This window comes from Brassica oleracea, chromosome C4 (assembly GCF_000695525.1).
Source record: "Brassica oleracea var. oleracea cultivar TO1000 chromosome C4, BOL, whole genome shotgun sequence".
NCBI lineage: Eukaryota > Viridiplantae > Streptophyta > Magnoliopsida > Brassicales > Brassicaceae > Brassica > Brassica oleracea.
Window position 1 is genome coordinate 39,230,678 of NC_027751.1, and position 15,221 is coordinate 39,245,898.

Sequence of the window (15,221 nt, forward strand, 5' to 3'; positions counted from 1 at the left end):
TACAGGAGCGGCATTCAACGTTGATCGTTACGAAAGAACATTTGTTCAATTCATGTGAAGGCCAAGAAAATATTATATTATTCAAATTTAAAAAAACCTATAACGTAGGCACGTGAGATGTTGCATCTTTGAATCTCTTATGCTCGGCTGAATTAGTTTTGAACTTTTGGTATTTAAATATGTCAGGCACCATAAGTTATATAACAACAATGAAAGCTTCGTTGGGTTTTTTTCCATATGGTTCACTTGTCCAAGTTCCAATTTAACTAACAGAGATAATGGGACTCCTGTTAACAAATATCTCATCATCAAAGAACAGTCATTCTGATACCATAAGCACTTTGCAGTGTCGAACACAAGCATGACACCATAGGTATGGAGTACAATTTAAAAAACAAACAAATGAAAATTGAGTTAAAAACAGATCTTGTTAATAATAATACTTAGAACAATCATGGACATCCATGACAGAGCCAAGAATCAGAAAATGTTGAGCTGACAAAATAAAGGAACATAGAATCCTGAAAATATTTTGGCAGCTTAAAATTTGGTGAAGACACAAAACTTGTAAATGGTGATGCAAACTAAGGAGACTAAAGCAATGTAAAATAAAAATAGAGCTACAAAGAAGCAGGCTTCTCTACGGCAGATCAACTGTGTCTTGTAGACTTCATCATAGTTTCATGAAACTAAATAGTTCTAGAACATCTGGATATAGTTTGGGCACAGAGCGAGTGAATCCTATGTCTCAGTGTGCCTTGTAGACTTCATCATCATTTCAAATACACAGAGAAAGACTGAGATAAATGAAAAATAATTGGTGTTACAAAAAGAAGTTTTACAAAAAAAAGAAAAATAATTACATTATTATTGGTAGAAGAGTCAACAAAGCTTCTTAAACCACCGTCTCTAGCAAATCGTCTTCAGATTCCCCACTAAAATTTTGTACGTGCTATGATGAGGTTTCAACCGATTTTGCTTTCCTTGCGCACTCAAAATCTTGTATGCATCTTTATGCCCTATTGGAGACACTGTATATGGGTGTGAATTTAATCATGGGTAGTAATACCAGAACATGATCACTATATATCAATTACCTTATCTTCCAGTAGCAGAGAATCACCTCCTTTCTTCACATTATGCTCCTATGAGAAACGAAGAAGTGGGATGACAACAGCCTGGCTAAAATAGAATACAAGATATGAATTAGCAGATATATGTCTTTTATTAGCAGTTTATAAGAGACGGTCGTGGTAATTAGCAGAGACTGTTCTTCGTGATTTGGTTGATTCTATGCTGTTCATCGCTGGAGATTGGAGATTTATAGTCCGAGCTTCCGTCGGTTACTATGGGAGATGATGAGGTTGATTGAATGTTTGAGATATGAAATAATGGGGCAATCGTGTTAAAGATCAGATTAAAATATGTTTATATCAATTACCTTATCTTCCAGTAGCAGAGAATCACCTTCTTTCTTCACATTACGCTCCTATGAGAAACGAAGAAGTGGGATGACAACAGCCTGGCTAAAATAGAATACAAGATATGAATTAGCAGATATATGTCTTTTATTAGCAGTTTATAAGAGACGGTCGTGGTAATTAGCAGAGACTGTTCTTCGTGATTTGGTTGATTCTATGCTGTTCATCGCTGGAGATTGGAGATTTATAGTCCGAGCTTCCGTCGGTTACTATGGGAGATGATGAGGTTGATTGAATGCTTGAGATATGAAATAATGGGGCAATCACGTTAAAGATCAGATTAAAATATGTTTTAATGCTATCAGGAGATGTTACGGTGATTTGTTCAGCGAGCAGAGCTATGAATGTTGAAGATAGGAAGACGACACAACCCTACTTGCTGGGCCTGAACATAACCTTTAGCAAAAACCCAATCTCCAAAAATCTACATTTTTTTTAGAAATGACCAAAGAAAAGCCCAGCACACCAAAGGAAGAAATCAAACGAAAACATAGAATTATTCACTTGCCACGTGTCAAAAAATACCCCTCCACTACAAGAAAACAACGGTATTCTGACGGACATTCCGACGGAAAATGAAATCCTCGGAATATACCGAGGAATTTCCTCGGAATATACCGACGGAATTCCGAGGAAACCTCAGTCCGTCGGAATATTCCGAGGAAATTCCGAGGAACAATGTGTTCCTCGGAAAAAACCAATGAATTCCGAGGAAATATTTTAGCCGTTGGGGGATTTTACAAAATTCCGAGGAAATTCCGACGAACTAGCCGTTGGCGTCGGAATTCCGTCGGAATTTCCTCGGTCTGTCGGCAGGATTTAATCTATATATAGAAGCACTCCTCTTCCTCTTCATTCACTCCATATCTTCATCCTCCCTCTCACTCTATTTACACACGAATTTGATTCATAAAAAATATGTCTTCTTCTAATTATTTTCGTTCTTGGATCGATCGACCTCATTTGGATCCGAACACGAGATTGCTTACGGAAGAATACCAACGAGGTATAACCGAATTCATGGGGTTAGTTCACCGACAACCGGAAGCAAAAACAGGTAAGTTAAGATGTCCTTGCTGTAATTGTAAAAATAGAAAGGTTATTAAAGAGTGGGATGTTTGGACTCATCTATATTTGAGTGGGTTTACACGAAGTTACAAAATTTGGTATCATCATGGGGAAACTGATTATGAACATGGTAGTACTAGCGAACCTCAGCCAGCGGTTAGATTAGAAGAACCAATTAGAACGGATGTAGATTATGGTGTAGGTACTGAGCAAATGGTAAATGATCATTTTAGAGAGGAAGATTTACCCAATGCAGAAGCTAGGAGATTTTATGATATGTTGGATGCTAAAAAGCAACCATTGTACGAAGGTTGCAGAGATGGTCATTCAGCTTTATCATCTGCTACAAGATTGATGGGCATTAAAACAGATTATAATTTGGCTGAAGACTGTGTGGATGCGATTGCTGATTTTGTAAAAGGTATTCTACCCGAGGATAATGTAGCTCCTGGTTCATACTACGAGGTTCAGAAACTCGTAGCTGGTCTTGGTTTATCGTATCAGGTAATAGATGTATGCAGCGACAACTGCATGATTTATTGGAGGGCGGATGAACAGCGGGTTACATGCAAATTTTGTGGAAAGCCTCGTTATAAAGATACAATTGGAAGAGTTCCAGTGCCATATAAAAGGATGTGGTATTTACCTTTGACGGAAAGGTTGCAGAGGTTGTATCTGTCTGAACGCACAGCGCAACCAATGAGATGGCATGCGGAGCACTCAACAGATGGTGAGATCAGACATCCTTCAGATGCAAAAGCGTGGAAGCATTTCCAATCAAAGTATCCCGACTTTGCGTATGAAAGAAGAAATGTCTACCTTGGATTATGTACTGATGGTTTCAGTCCGTTTGGCAAGAGTGGAAGACAATATTCTCTATGGCCCGTCATTCTTACACCATACAACCTCCCCCCAAACTTGTGCTTGCGACGAGAGTTTTTGTTTCTCTCGATTCTCGTTCCCGGACCAGAGCATCCTAAGAGATCACTTGATGTGTTTCTTCAGCCACTAATATATGAGTTGCAACAACTATGGGCTCAAGGTGCTGAAACATACGATGTTTCGTGTAAAGAAAACTTTCAAATGCGGACAGTACTAATGTGGACAATAAGTGATTTTCCAGCATATGATATGTTGTCTGGATGGACAACGCATGGAAGGATATCATGTCCATATTGTCAAGATAACACTGATGCTTTCCAACTAAAACACGGAAGGAAAACGTGTTGGTTTGACTGTCACAGGAGATTCCTACCACCTGATCATCCATATCGTAGGAGTAGGAATTTGTTTACGAAGAACAAGAGGGTGTTTGACAGTCCACCTCCGGAAATTTGTGGGAAAGATTTGAAGATACAACTAAGAGATTTTGGTGCAGAAAGGACGCCAGAAGTCGGTGGACATGAGCGTTTTCCGGTAGATGCTGTTGGAGAACTACATAACTGGCACAAAAAAAGTATTTTCTGGGATCTGCCATACTGGGAGGATCATCTGCTAAGGCATAATTTAGATGTCATGCATATTGAGAAGAACTTTTTTGACAATCTCATGAACACGATCCTTAATGTTCAAGGTAAAACAAAGGATAATTTGAAGTCAAGACTGGATTTAGTCGATATATGTGCTCGTTCAGAACTTCATGTTGATGAAAATGGTAGGGCTCCTTTTCCCATATACCGACTTGATGCAGAGGGAAAAGATGCGTTCTTTGATTGGATTTCAAACGATGTGGAATTTCCAGACGGTTACGCATCAAATTTGCGTAACTGTATCGACAGAAAGGAAGGAAAGTTTACTGGCTTGAAAAACCACGATTGCCATGTAATGATGCAGCGCCTCCTTCCGTTCGCCTTCAAGGAACTATTACCACAAAATGTTCATGAAGCAATTGCAGGGATAAGTGGTTTCTTCCGCGATTTATGCACGAGATCAGTGACTCTTGAAGGTATTGAAAATTTGAAGACTAACATAGCCGTGATTCAGTGCAACCTTGAGAAGATATTTCCTCCCTCATTTTTTGATGTTATGGAGCATCTTGTTATTCACCTGGCAAGAGAATTGGAACTTGGTGGTCCTGTGCAGTATAGATGGATGTATCTGTATGAGCGGTATATGTTCCATTTGAAGAAGATGGTGAAAAATTTAAGTAGGGTGGAAGGTTCTATAGTCGCACAGATGATCAATGAAGAAACTTCAAACTTTGCCGAGTACTACTTTCCAGCAGAAGTTCAGACCAAAAACAGAAGACCTGCTCGGCATGATGATAGAGGCGAACGGGCAACATATCATGTTACGGTTCCAGACATTTTCACAGACGTTGGACGACTTAGCGGAAAACCAAAGGACCGTCGACTTACTGAGCAGGAGCGCAGTAATTTGCAAACATATTTGCTCACCAACTGCGAAGACGTTCTTCAATATGAGAGGTAAATAAATGAGCTTACAAATTTTTATTTTAACAAGTTGAAATTTAAATCTTAATTAATTACATTATTGTCATCATATACAGGATTTTCATGGCAGAAAAGCGGTTCGAGTATAGATACGCCACAGAGGACGAACTAGAAGAAATGAAGCAGAGAGAATTTACTGGATGGATGTTTACTTATGTGAGTGCTTTAAACAAATTAAAATATATTTTATCACATATTTATACTAATTCACATTTATTGATATAACATATATATATATGTGCTATTAATAGGTGTCTGCTGGTTTGGCCAGAGGTGAAACATTTGACGATTGGATACGTGAGATGGTCGTTGGACCAAACTTTGTTGTGAAGTCATATCCGAGATTTTGTACTCGAGGATATGCATTCACAACTCAGAAGAGGAGACGTTCGAGTACGACTTATGATGATGGCGTTTGTTCTGCATCAGGAGATGATGTATACTACGGACACATACATGAGATTTTGGAAATCAAGTATTTGGGCATGGTTGGATTGCGCTGTACTGTTTTCTATTGTGATTGGCACGACAACACCCCAGATCGAGGTGTGAGAACAGATGCATTTGGTGTTACATCAGTAAATTCGAGGCGAAAGCTGCAATATTATGATCCTTTCATTCTTGCTTCCCAGGCCGATCAGGTAATTAAATGTTAATTATTCAGAATGATTCATCATCATGTGTATTAATTTATAATTTTTCTAAATGTTACAGGTTTGTTATATCAAGTACCCCCGGGTAAGGAACAGAGATGATCCATGGGTTACTGTTACAAGACTCAACCCGAGAGGCCGAGTTCAGGGAAGTTCTGAGCTGGAAGACCCACTACAACCAAGCACATCCGGCAACTGTAGTGCAGCAGAAAATTTAGCTGGAGTTGGCCTTGTAGTCGATTTAACCGACTTTGGAGAGGAAGCCGTCGTTCACGTAGAGGATGAACCAGTAATTGGAGAGTTTCACCAAGATCCAGATTCAGATTCATCTAGTGATGATGACTCGGAAACAGAATATCATTGATTTTTTTTATTTTTTTTAAAGAAATACCGAGGAAATTCCGAGGAACACTTGATATAACCTCTTTCCTCGAATAATAGTTATTTGGTTTATCTAGCAAGGCAAAGCTGAATACGAATTAAAAACTACTCAGAACACAACCAAATAAAACGAAGAAACCATGTAAAAGAAATACAAACTATATCTTTGTTGGAGACCCAGATGGCGGCTCAACAGGCGGGCTATGAGGCACAGAGGAGGCTGAACCAGCAAATGATGGAGATGATGCAGAGGATGTACCCGAACGAGGTGTTCCCAGACGTGCCAGACCCGTAGATTATTTTTTTTTTTCCAAAAACTCGGAATGTTTTATTTTTATTTGTGAAACTTTGAATATTAATTAATATGATTTTAATTTTAATTTTAATTTCATATTTTCGAATTTAAATTTCAGAAATTATATTTTTTAAAAAAAATTAATATTTTTTACATTCCGAGGAAATTAATTATATTTTTTACGCGATCGATCGATGCGTTTTTGGACATAAATCCATCGATCGATCTGTTTACAAAAAAAGGTTCGGAATATACCGAGGGACATGTTCCTCAGAATATACCGAGGTACTGTTCCCTCGGAATATTCCGAGGAACGTGTTCCTCGGAATATTCCGAGGAAGATGTCCCTCGGTATATTCCGAGGGAACAGTTCCGTCGGTATATTCCTATCGATCGATGTATATATGTCCAAAACGCATCGATCGATGAACGTCCGAGGAAACATCCCGACGAAGTTCTCCCTCGGTATATTCCGAGGACATTTCCGACAAAATAATGGTCCTCGGAATTTCCTCGGAAATTTGTTTCCTCGGAATTCCGTCGGAAAATTCCGAGGGATTTCCGAGGAAAGAAGAAATTCCGAGAAATTATTTCCGACGACTTGTTTCGTCGGTATGTCGTCAGAATAACGGTATTCCGACGAAATTCCGACGATTTTTTCCCTCAGAATCCTTGATGTTTTCTTGTAGTGCTCCTTCCTTGCTGAAGTGGATGCATGAGGAGAGAGGCAATCCAACTTTATATATATATATATATATATAGATTCGAGCAAAGACAAAGATTTTATGGTTAAGAAAGAATCAGTTCCCAATAATTAATCTTCATCTCAAGAGTCCATGATTAAAAAGAGGCTTTGCTAAGAAATCTTTTTTCTATTTTCAATGATTAATTATGCCGATCAATATTTTCAGAAGATCTAAAGGAAAGTTGCAGGCGAGCCCATTGTACTTTGCCCTTAGTATAAACATAAATGTCATAATACAACATACATATATTGCAACTCTAAAATAAGAGTTTGGTCTATATATCCCTTATATATTAAATGAGAAGTATTATAATAAATGCGTTCATACTAATGGATACATGACACTCTCACAGCGATTTGAGAATGAATACGCTGACGTGTCACGTGTAGAGAGCTCTATACATAAATGTATTCACACTTGGTATTTTACGGGTTTGTTTTCAATATAAAATTCACATGCATGGTTCCAATAAAACTCACACTATCCGGATTTTTCGGTTTGAATCAAAATGGATAATGAACCGAAAGCCAAATTATATATATATTGTTTATGGATACAGCTGGGCAAAACATTCATAAATTAAATTTTGATTCGATTCATTATCTGTTTTGATTCGAATCAAAAAATTCGAGTATGCTTAACTCTACGAAGCAAATCAAATACTAACATGCAATATCCGTAAAAAAAGCAAATCAGAAATACCAATATATTAAGGAACGAATATCCAATTTGATATGTTATATGCATATAGTTAAAGAATTATATATATAGTTATATATATATTTATAAGTTTTACAATATTTTATGTATTAAATTTATTATATTAGGTTTAGAATTTTAAAAGTTAAATAATGTTTTATTTTTGTAATAAATATTATTATTTTATATTATTTTTAGATTTTTTTCTATTGATTTTAACAAAATTTATTTATTTACGAATCAAATCGAATCGGATATCCGAGACACCGAATATATCAGGGTGGCTATAGATCGAATCAACACTAATGCCTCCAAATACTTGGATATTCGATCTGCTCCCACTCCTATTTATTGATACAATTCGGTTTTCTTTATATGAAAAAAATTTCACTAATGTCTAGGTCTATTTCATTTTTAATTAATTTTATTTTTAATTAATTTTTATTTTTAGAATTTTATCTTTCATGTTTTATTTTGAACAAAAATGTTATTTAATATTAATTAATGGTATCTTTATATATTTATCAACTATCTTTATATACTTTTATATACATATACATGTGCATATTAACGTGAACACCTTATAACTAAATATTCACAATAACTGAAATATCTAATTTTCTTTGAATTTGAAATATATATTTTTTTTAATGTTTCTTTTACTAAACCAAATTGTAATGAAATGATTTGTCTTAGTAATTTTGTTTTTAACTATTATCCATTTAGAAACTATAATATGAAAGCCTTGATTTGACATAAGGATTATCTAAAATTCATAATAGGAAAACAAACAAATAATAGTAATTTTTGACTATCACTGGAAAAACCAGAAACATCAAACATTTTAACCAATTAAACTAAAATAAATATTGATTTAGATAGTTATATTTAGGAGATTAAAAACAAAACAAAAAACAGCCGAAAATCAAAACTATATCCAGATTAAACAGATTTTATGTCTCCTTATTAAAAAATAATGAAACCAAATCATGGATTATTACCTAGTATATAATTAATACTCTTGTCTGCTTAAGTATGTTGTTTGTTTGCTGAAAAAGTTGGAGTAGGAGGAGGGCCAGGGTTACGAGGTGGTGGAAAAAATGGGAATGGCGGAATTGGAAAAATAAAGTGAGAGGATGGAGGAGGAGGTGGTGGTGGTGGTGGAGGAGGATGCAGACCTGGAAAGATTGGCGGCAGTGGAGGAAATAAAGAGCGAGGTGGAGGAGTACTGGGAAGAGGAGGAGGACGAGGCTTAAATGGGTTTGGTGGAAAAAACGATGGAGGAGATGGAACTGGTACAGTAGGAGGTGGAGGAAATATAGGAGGGAAAAACGATGGAGGAGGAGCTGGAGGAAGCTGAGGAGGACGAGGCTGAAATGGATTTGGAGGGAAAAATGATCGAGGAGGAGGGGAAACTGGAGGAGGATGAGGAATCACTGGAGGGAAAAATGGTGGAGGAGGAGCGGGAGAAGACAGAGGAGGACGTGGCTTAAATGGATTTGGAGGAAACATTGATCGTGGAGGAGGTGGAACAGCTGGAGGCGGAGAAAATATTGGAGGGAATAATGATGGAGGAGGAGCTGCAGGAGGATGAGGAGGATGAGGCTGAAATGGGTTTGGAGGGAAGAACGAGGGAGGAGGAGCTGGAGCAGTAGGTGGCGGAGGAAACATTGGAGGGAATAACGATGGATGAGGAGTGGGGGGAGGCCGAGGCTGAAATGGGTTTGGAGGAAAAAACGATGGAGGAGGAGAAGGTGGTGGCTGATGAAATATTGGAGGGAATATCGACGGAGGAGGAGCATGAGGAGGCTGAGGAAATAATGGAGGAAATCTCGGAGGAGGCGGTCGATGAAACGGATTTGGAAGGAAAATCGAAGGAGACGGTGGCTTAAACGGGTTAGGTGGGAAAATCGAAGGGGGTGGTGCAAAAGGGTTTGGTGGGAAAATCGAACGTGGTGGTGCAAACGGGTTTGGGGGAAGAAACCATGGATGTGGGGAAAAAAACTTCTTGTCTCTTATATTTTGCTTCTTGTATTGAAACTGAACATGTTTTGCTTTTCTTATTTGTTTCAGAATCCGTTTAGACTTTCTCCCCGGATGCTTCTTTAGAGCGAATAATATCTGATTTTTCTCGTTTCTTGAACACCTTTTGTGTTCAAGACATAAAACGTGGGATTCCCCGTGATGACCTTTTGTCTCCTGCCCTAAGATCAGTTTTGATCGTCTGAATCTGCATTCAAGCTTGCCAGATGATCCTGCACAAGTCCACACAAAGGACAACAAATGTTTCAGAACAGAAAAAGAAAATAAGTTTCTTCATACTAAAATCATTTTGCGTTGTGGTACCTGATCTTAAGATGTTATTGTTGTTGCATAGGACAATGTCAGTGATCGTTAGAGGTAGATTTGCTGCCTCTGAAGAATGATTACTGAATGTTATTGCTAAGGCAATGGAGACGAGAATGAGAAGACAAGACATTTTGGAGCTTTGGTTTTTTCAAACAAACAATAAAACGTTGTAGTTACCCCTTTGTTTATAGCATAACTATTGTTCTTGTTTGTTGTATATCAGTTTAGATATGTAAAATTTCCTTTTCACTGACGTAAGATACTCAGTGCTTATATAAGAAGACTTTGCTATAGGTTAAAACTAGGTTAACTAAATAGTAAAACCTAAGAAGGTCTGTCTTAGTTATGCTTGAATTTGTAAAGTTACTTTAGGCAATTGTTTAAAAAAAATAAATCCTATGCTTTTTGCCAACAATACGTATTCAGAATAGTTCCAAAAATCATGTGCTATTGGTCGTTCGAGATTCTAATGAAGAAAACGTCTTGGTCAATTCTATATTATTATTTGCAAAATGATTTTTCGCATCCGAATTCTACGCTAAAAGTTAGGGTGATTAATATCGTTTATATCGATCCTTAATGAATAAAATATATAAATTAGCTACAAAATAAAACAAATTTATTTTTTTGATTAGATAAGTGATTAAAATTAATAATAATTAGAATTATCCAAAATTTAAATATATATATATATATTTTTATTAAACAAAAGATAATTCCTATATATATTTTGTTGCTATCGAAAAATATCTTTAATAAAAATTTAATTATTAATAAACATAACTAAATATTAATCAAGTAAAATTCTTAATTTATATAATTGAAAAGAGAATATTGAGTGATTTATTTATCACTAATGAATATAGTGTACACAAAAAAAATCATTTTTTTTATAATAAGTAAAAAAATTAAATGAAAACATAAATAATAATTTATCATTATAGTATTTTAACTAGTAATGCATGTATTAGTAAGTAGTTATAAAATGTTAGGGCCGCAGGTGAAAAATCTAGTATTAATAAAAAAATTAAATTTCGACTATCAAAATTTTCCATTCAAAATATATTAACTCAATTATTGAAAAAAAAACCTTCAAATAGATATCTGTTTACAATTTTTTTTTTATCTATAGTACCACTTAAACCTCAAACTGCCTATCATTAAATAAATACTTTGTATTTGGTTCTTCACAAACGATGTGTATATTTATTTTAGACAGAAATATTACCAGCTATACCCCTAGTGTGATTTTGTTAAACAAATTTTGGTATAATTCAGGGATATAATAAGTCCCTATGGACCTGAAAGCAAGTGGTTGTCCGAATTAGACTCTTGATAGTTATCCGACAATAGTATGTAGCCTTCACGAGAGTTTAATGTTTCAAAACCCTCACGATCGTTACTTGTACACAATAAAAATTAGTTGGCAACACAAAAGGCTTACAAACTTTTGCAAGTAATCCATATCAGCTAAATAATGGATGAAGCACGAACTTCGTGATACAAAGCTAAAGAGTGATTAAGAAACTCAAACCTAAATAAACCCGCAAACGACACACAAATGGGGGAACAAAACATACTATTTTTCCATAGTGATGCAAAGAAACCTGAGGAATTATGTAATAAAACACACGAACAACGGTTATTAACTGGGAAGAAGAGTAATACTTTAAAGTAGAGTTCTAATTGTAAATTTTGTAGTTTGTGAAGGTTAAAACCTCTCGTAATTTGTCATGTCCAAAGGTAAAACCCTTTTAAAGTTTTTAAGAGAGAAAGAGACAATAAAGAAAGAAAAAGGCAAGGGAGAGAGAGAAAGACACAAACACAAAAGGAGCCAATAAGAAAATGACAACTTAGAGGTTCTTACCAATTCTAAAAACTATATTTGAAGAACCTGGTTCTTAGTTTTTGTTTCTTTTTATTTATTTTTTGAGTTTTTTTTAAAGAGCATCTCCTTAAAAGCCTCCATTGGAGGTGTTCTTAATTCTGTTAACTCTACTTTAAAGTGTGAATACGTGTCTCTCCTTTAAGCATCAACTCGTTGTAAGCTCAGGAAAAAGTGCCTGTCGGATCGTGAAACGGAGGAGGTGTTACACGAGTTGATGGATGTGTAACTTGCGGTTACAAGTCAGTTATGAGACGATGACGTGTCAGTGTCTCATTGGTTCCAGGATATTACTTTGGCGTGAAGCAAAAGAGATCTGGAAGATTTTGGCTTATCACAATATTAGGAAAGATAGAATATTATGTTAAGGGTATTTAACCTGATTACTTTGGGTAGATCTAGGTTAGCCGTTTAAGATTGAAAAAGCTAGAGCAAGAGGTTTGTTCTTGAGAGCTGAAGAAATACGAGTGACCTTGTGTGCAGCTCGTGTTTCTGTTTTGTGAGATTAGAAATTGGTCCGTTTCTAGTCGTGTGTGACTGAGAGTAATTCGGATTAAACAGATCTAGAAAGATTGTTTAACAGATTTCTAATATACAAGAAAGCGTTCTTGGTATCCTGCATTTTTGTTCCTGTAACTGGTAGTGTCTGAACTTTTATTTGGTATCAGAGCAGGAAACCTCTGTGGTATCATATACTACTAACAAGTTGAGATCATGGACACCATGAAGGAACTATACGGGATTCATAAATCTATCATGCAGGACAGTTGCAACTTCGGTCATTGGAAGGCAAGGATGCGACAGTTGATCAGAGGAATTGATGAGGATGCATGGACCGCAGTAGAGGAAGGTTGGTCTGTCCCTACAATGATGACCGATGACAAAACCTTGGCCCCAAAGCCAAAGGATAGGTGGACTGATCAAGAGAAGGCCACATCGAAGTTCAACTCTAAAGCCCTCACTGCAATCTTATCTTCGGTGGATCTGGACCAGTTTAAAATCATCCAAGGTTGTGAATCTGCTAAAGAGGCATGGGATATTTTGACCAATCACTTTGAAGGGAATACTAGCATGCGGAGAACAAGGATCGATCACTTAGCCTCAAAGTTTGAAAACCTTCGCATGACGGATGATGAACCAGTTGACGGATTCATTTCAAAGATCAGTGAACTTGCTAGTGAAGCATCAGTTCTTGGAAAGAAATATGATGAGAAGGATTTGGTGAAAAAACTGTTAAGATGCCTACCTCCACGATTCGAAGCTTACAAGGCTGTACTGGATATAGCCGTTAATACTGATGAGATGAAGTTTGATCAGCTGTCTGGTATCTTAAAAGTTCATGATCTGGAGAAAACTAATCGAACTGCAAACTCTCAAAAGAGCATCGCTTTTGTAGCTGACTCTAAAGAGCAGGATCGAGTCACAAAGACTGAAGAGAACTTGGGATTAATGGCTCGAAACTTCAACAAGTTCATCAAGCGAATGGAGAAAGGAGGGAATCGATCCAACTCACGGTTTCAGAGGAATGACTCAGATCGAAACAGCTCTCAGTACACTAGGCAAGACTCGAAAACTCGAAGAAGAAGGAGTTGCAGTGTCATGAGTGTGAAGGCTATGGGCATTATCGCAATGAGTGTCCGCTAGCTAAACGAAAAGAGCTGAAGTGCATTGACTACAAGTGTTTTGGTCACACTCGAAGTGAATGTCCTAATAATCTGAAAAAGGACAAGTCACTCATGTGTTTCAGTGATACAGACTCAGAGAGTGACAGCGATGGAGATGAGCTACATCTAAACTTTATGGCACTTGTCTGCAAGGAAGAAGAACCAAAGCTGGATTCAGTCGTGGATGAGGATGAAGATGATCTCAGCAACGACCTTGAAACAGAATATAAGTCTCTGTTCGACAAATTTGCTGAACTCAGCCATGAGAACCTACAACTACTGAAAGATAAGGCCATGCTAAAAGCTCAGGTGAATATCTTGGAATTGGAGAAACCTTCGAATCAAGTTGCTGAATTATCAATCTTAAAGAACTCAGACCAAGAGATGCTGTCCCTAAAGAGAGCGATGACATAACATGAAAGGGTGAAGAAGCAGTTGAGCTGAAGGTAAGTCATCTGAATGATCTACTGATCAAGGAGATGTACAAGAGCAAATTATTTAAAAATCAACTCGCTGAAAACCTCAAGAGAGTAAGAATGCTCACTACTGGCACAACAACTCTGGATCATCTTCTCACCATTGGTCAGTGTCCTACCAGCAGTTGGGGATTGGGTTTTCAAGGCTCTGCAACCAAATCTGCTGAAGAAATTGTATTTGTGAAAGGTAGTTCGAAAGAAAAAGAAATCCAAGTATCGACAAAGGTTCAGACTGATAATCAGAAAAGTGGAAACATGAAGAAGACTACTACTACGCAACGAGGAAATGGATGTCACTTCTGTGGAAAGTGTGGTCATAACATCCTTGTATCAAGGATGCTACTTCTGAAGAAATCAGTATCAAGGAGCCTCGAGAATGAATCTTTGCTTTATGGAACCATCCTTGTATGGTCATGTTTGGATAGCTAAGCGAGATCTGTACCCGAACTACAAACAGAGAGTCTCGACTGTCTCGCACATTGAGAAGAATGAACTACACCTTGTCTACCGAAACTGAGTTTGTGAGCAACGTTGCATACACAAGTTCTGATTCCAACCTACAGTTTGATACTCCTTGGTACTTTGACAGTGGCTGCTCAAAACATATGACAGGAAATCAAGATTTCTTTGAGAAGCTAGAGTTTATCAAAGGAGGCAAAGTAACCTTCGGTGATGGTGGTCAAGGAAAGATACGAGGTGTGGGTGAATTGGACAAGGCTGTCTTACCTAGACTCATTAATGTCTTCTATGTGGATGGTCTTAAGGCAAGCCTCATCAGTGTCAGCCAACTGTGTGATGAGGGATTGGAGGTTATCTTCAATAGCAAAGAATGTCGAGCTGTCGATGCTAGAGGGAATGTGGTTCTTTGCGGAGTGCGATCTGAAAACAACTGTTATATGTAGAAAGGGACGGAAAGAAATACAAGAGAAGAGATTAGAGAGACAAGATCTTGTCCATTTGATTTAGGTTAATCAACGGTTGTGCTTAAAATTGTCTGACCCGACTGGTCAATGCTGAGGTTGTCAGGGGAGTTCCAAAACTGGAGAAACAAACTGACACTGTGTGTGGAGG

At 37.1% G+C, this 15,221-nt stretch overlaps 1 protein-coding gene across 1 annotated transcript; it reads right to left on the minus strand.

Annotated features, from left to right (window-relative positions):
- Positions 1 to 8,701: 8,701 nt before the first annotated feature.
- Positions 8,702 to 10,291, minus strand: LOC106340909 (extensin-like). Its single transcript, XM_013779743.1, has 2 exons — positions 10,123 to 10,291; positions 8,702 to 10,031 (listed from the first exon to the last, which is right to left on the minus strand). The coding sequence occupies exons 1-2, from the start codon at positions 10,253 to 10,255 to the stop codon at positions 8,806 to 8,808; spliced, it is 1,359 nt and encodes a 452-aa protein (XP_013635197.1). The 5' UTR covers positions 10,256 to 10,291; the 3' UTR covers positions 8,702 to 8,805.
- Between the last annotated feature and the right edge of the window lie 4,930 nt (positions 10,292 to 15,221).

Coding starts and splice junctions, on each gene's coding strand:
- LOC106340909 (XM_013779743.1), bottom strand. CDS start 10,255: ATGTCTTGTCTTCTCATTCTCGTCTCCATTGCCTTAGCAATAACATTC. Junction 10,032..10,122: donor CAATAACATCTTAAGATCAG/GTACCACAACGC, acceptor GGACTTGTGCAG/GATCATCTGGCAAGCTTGAA.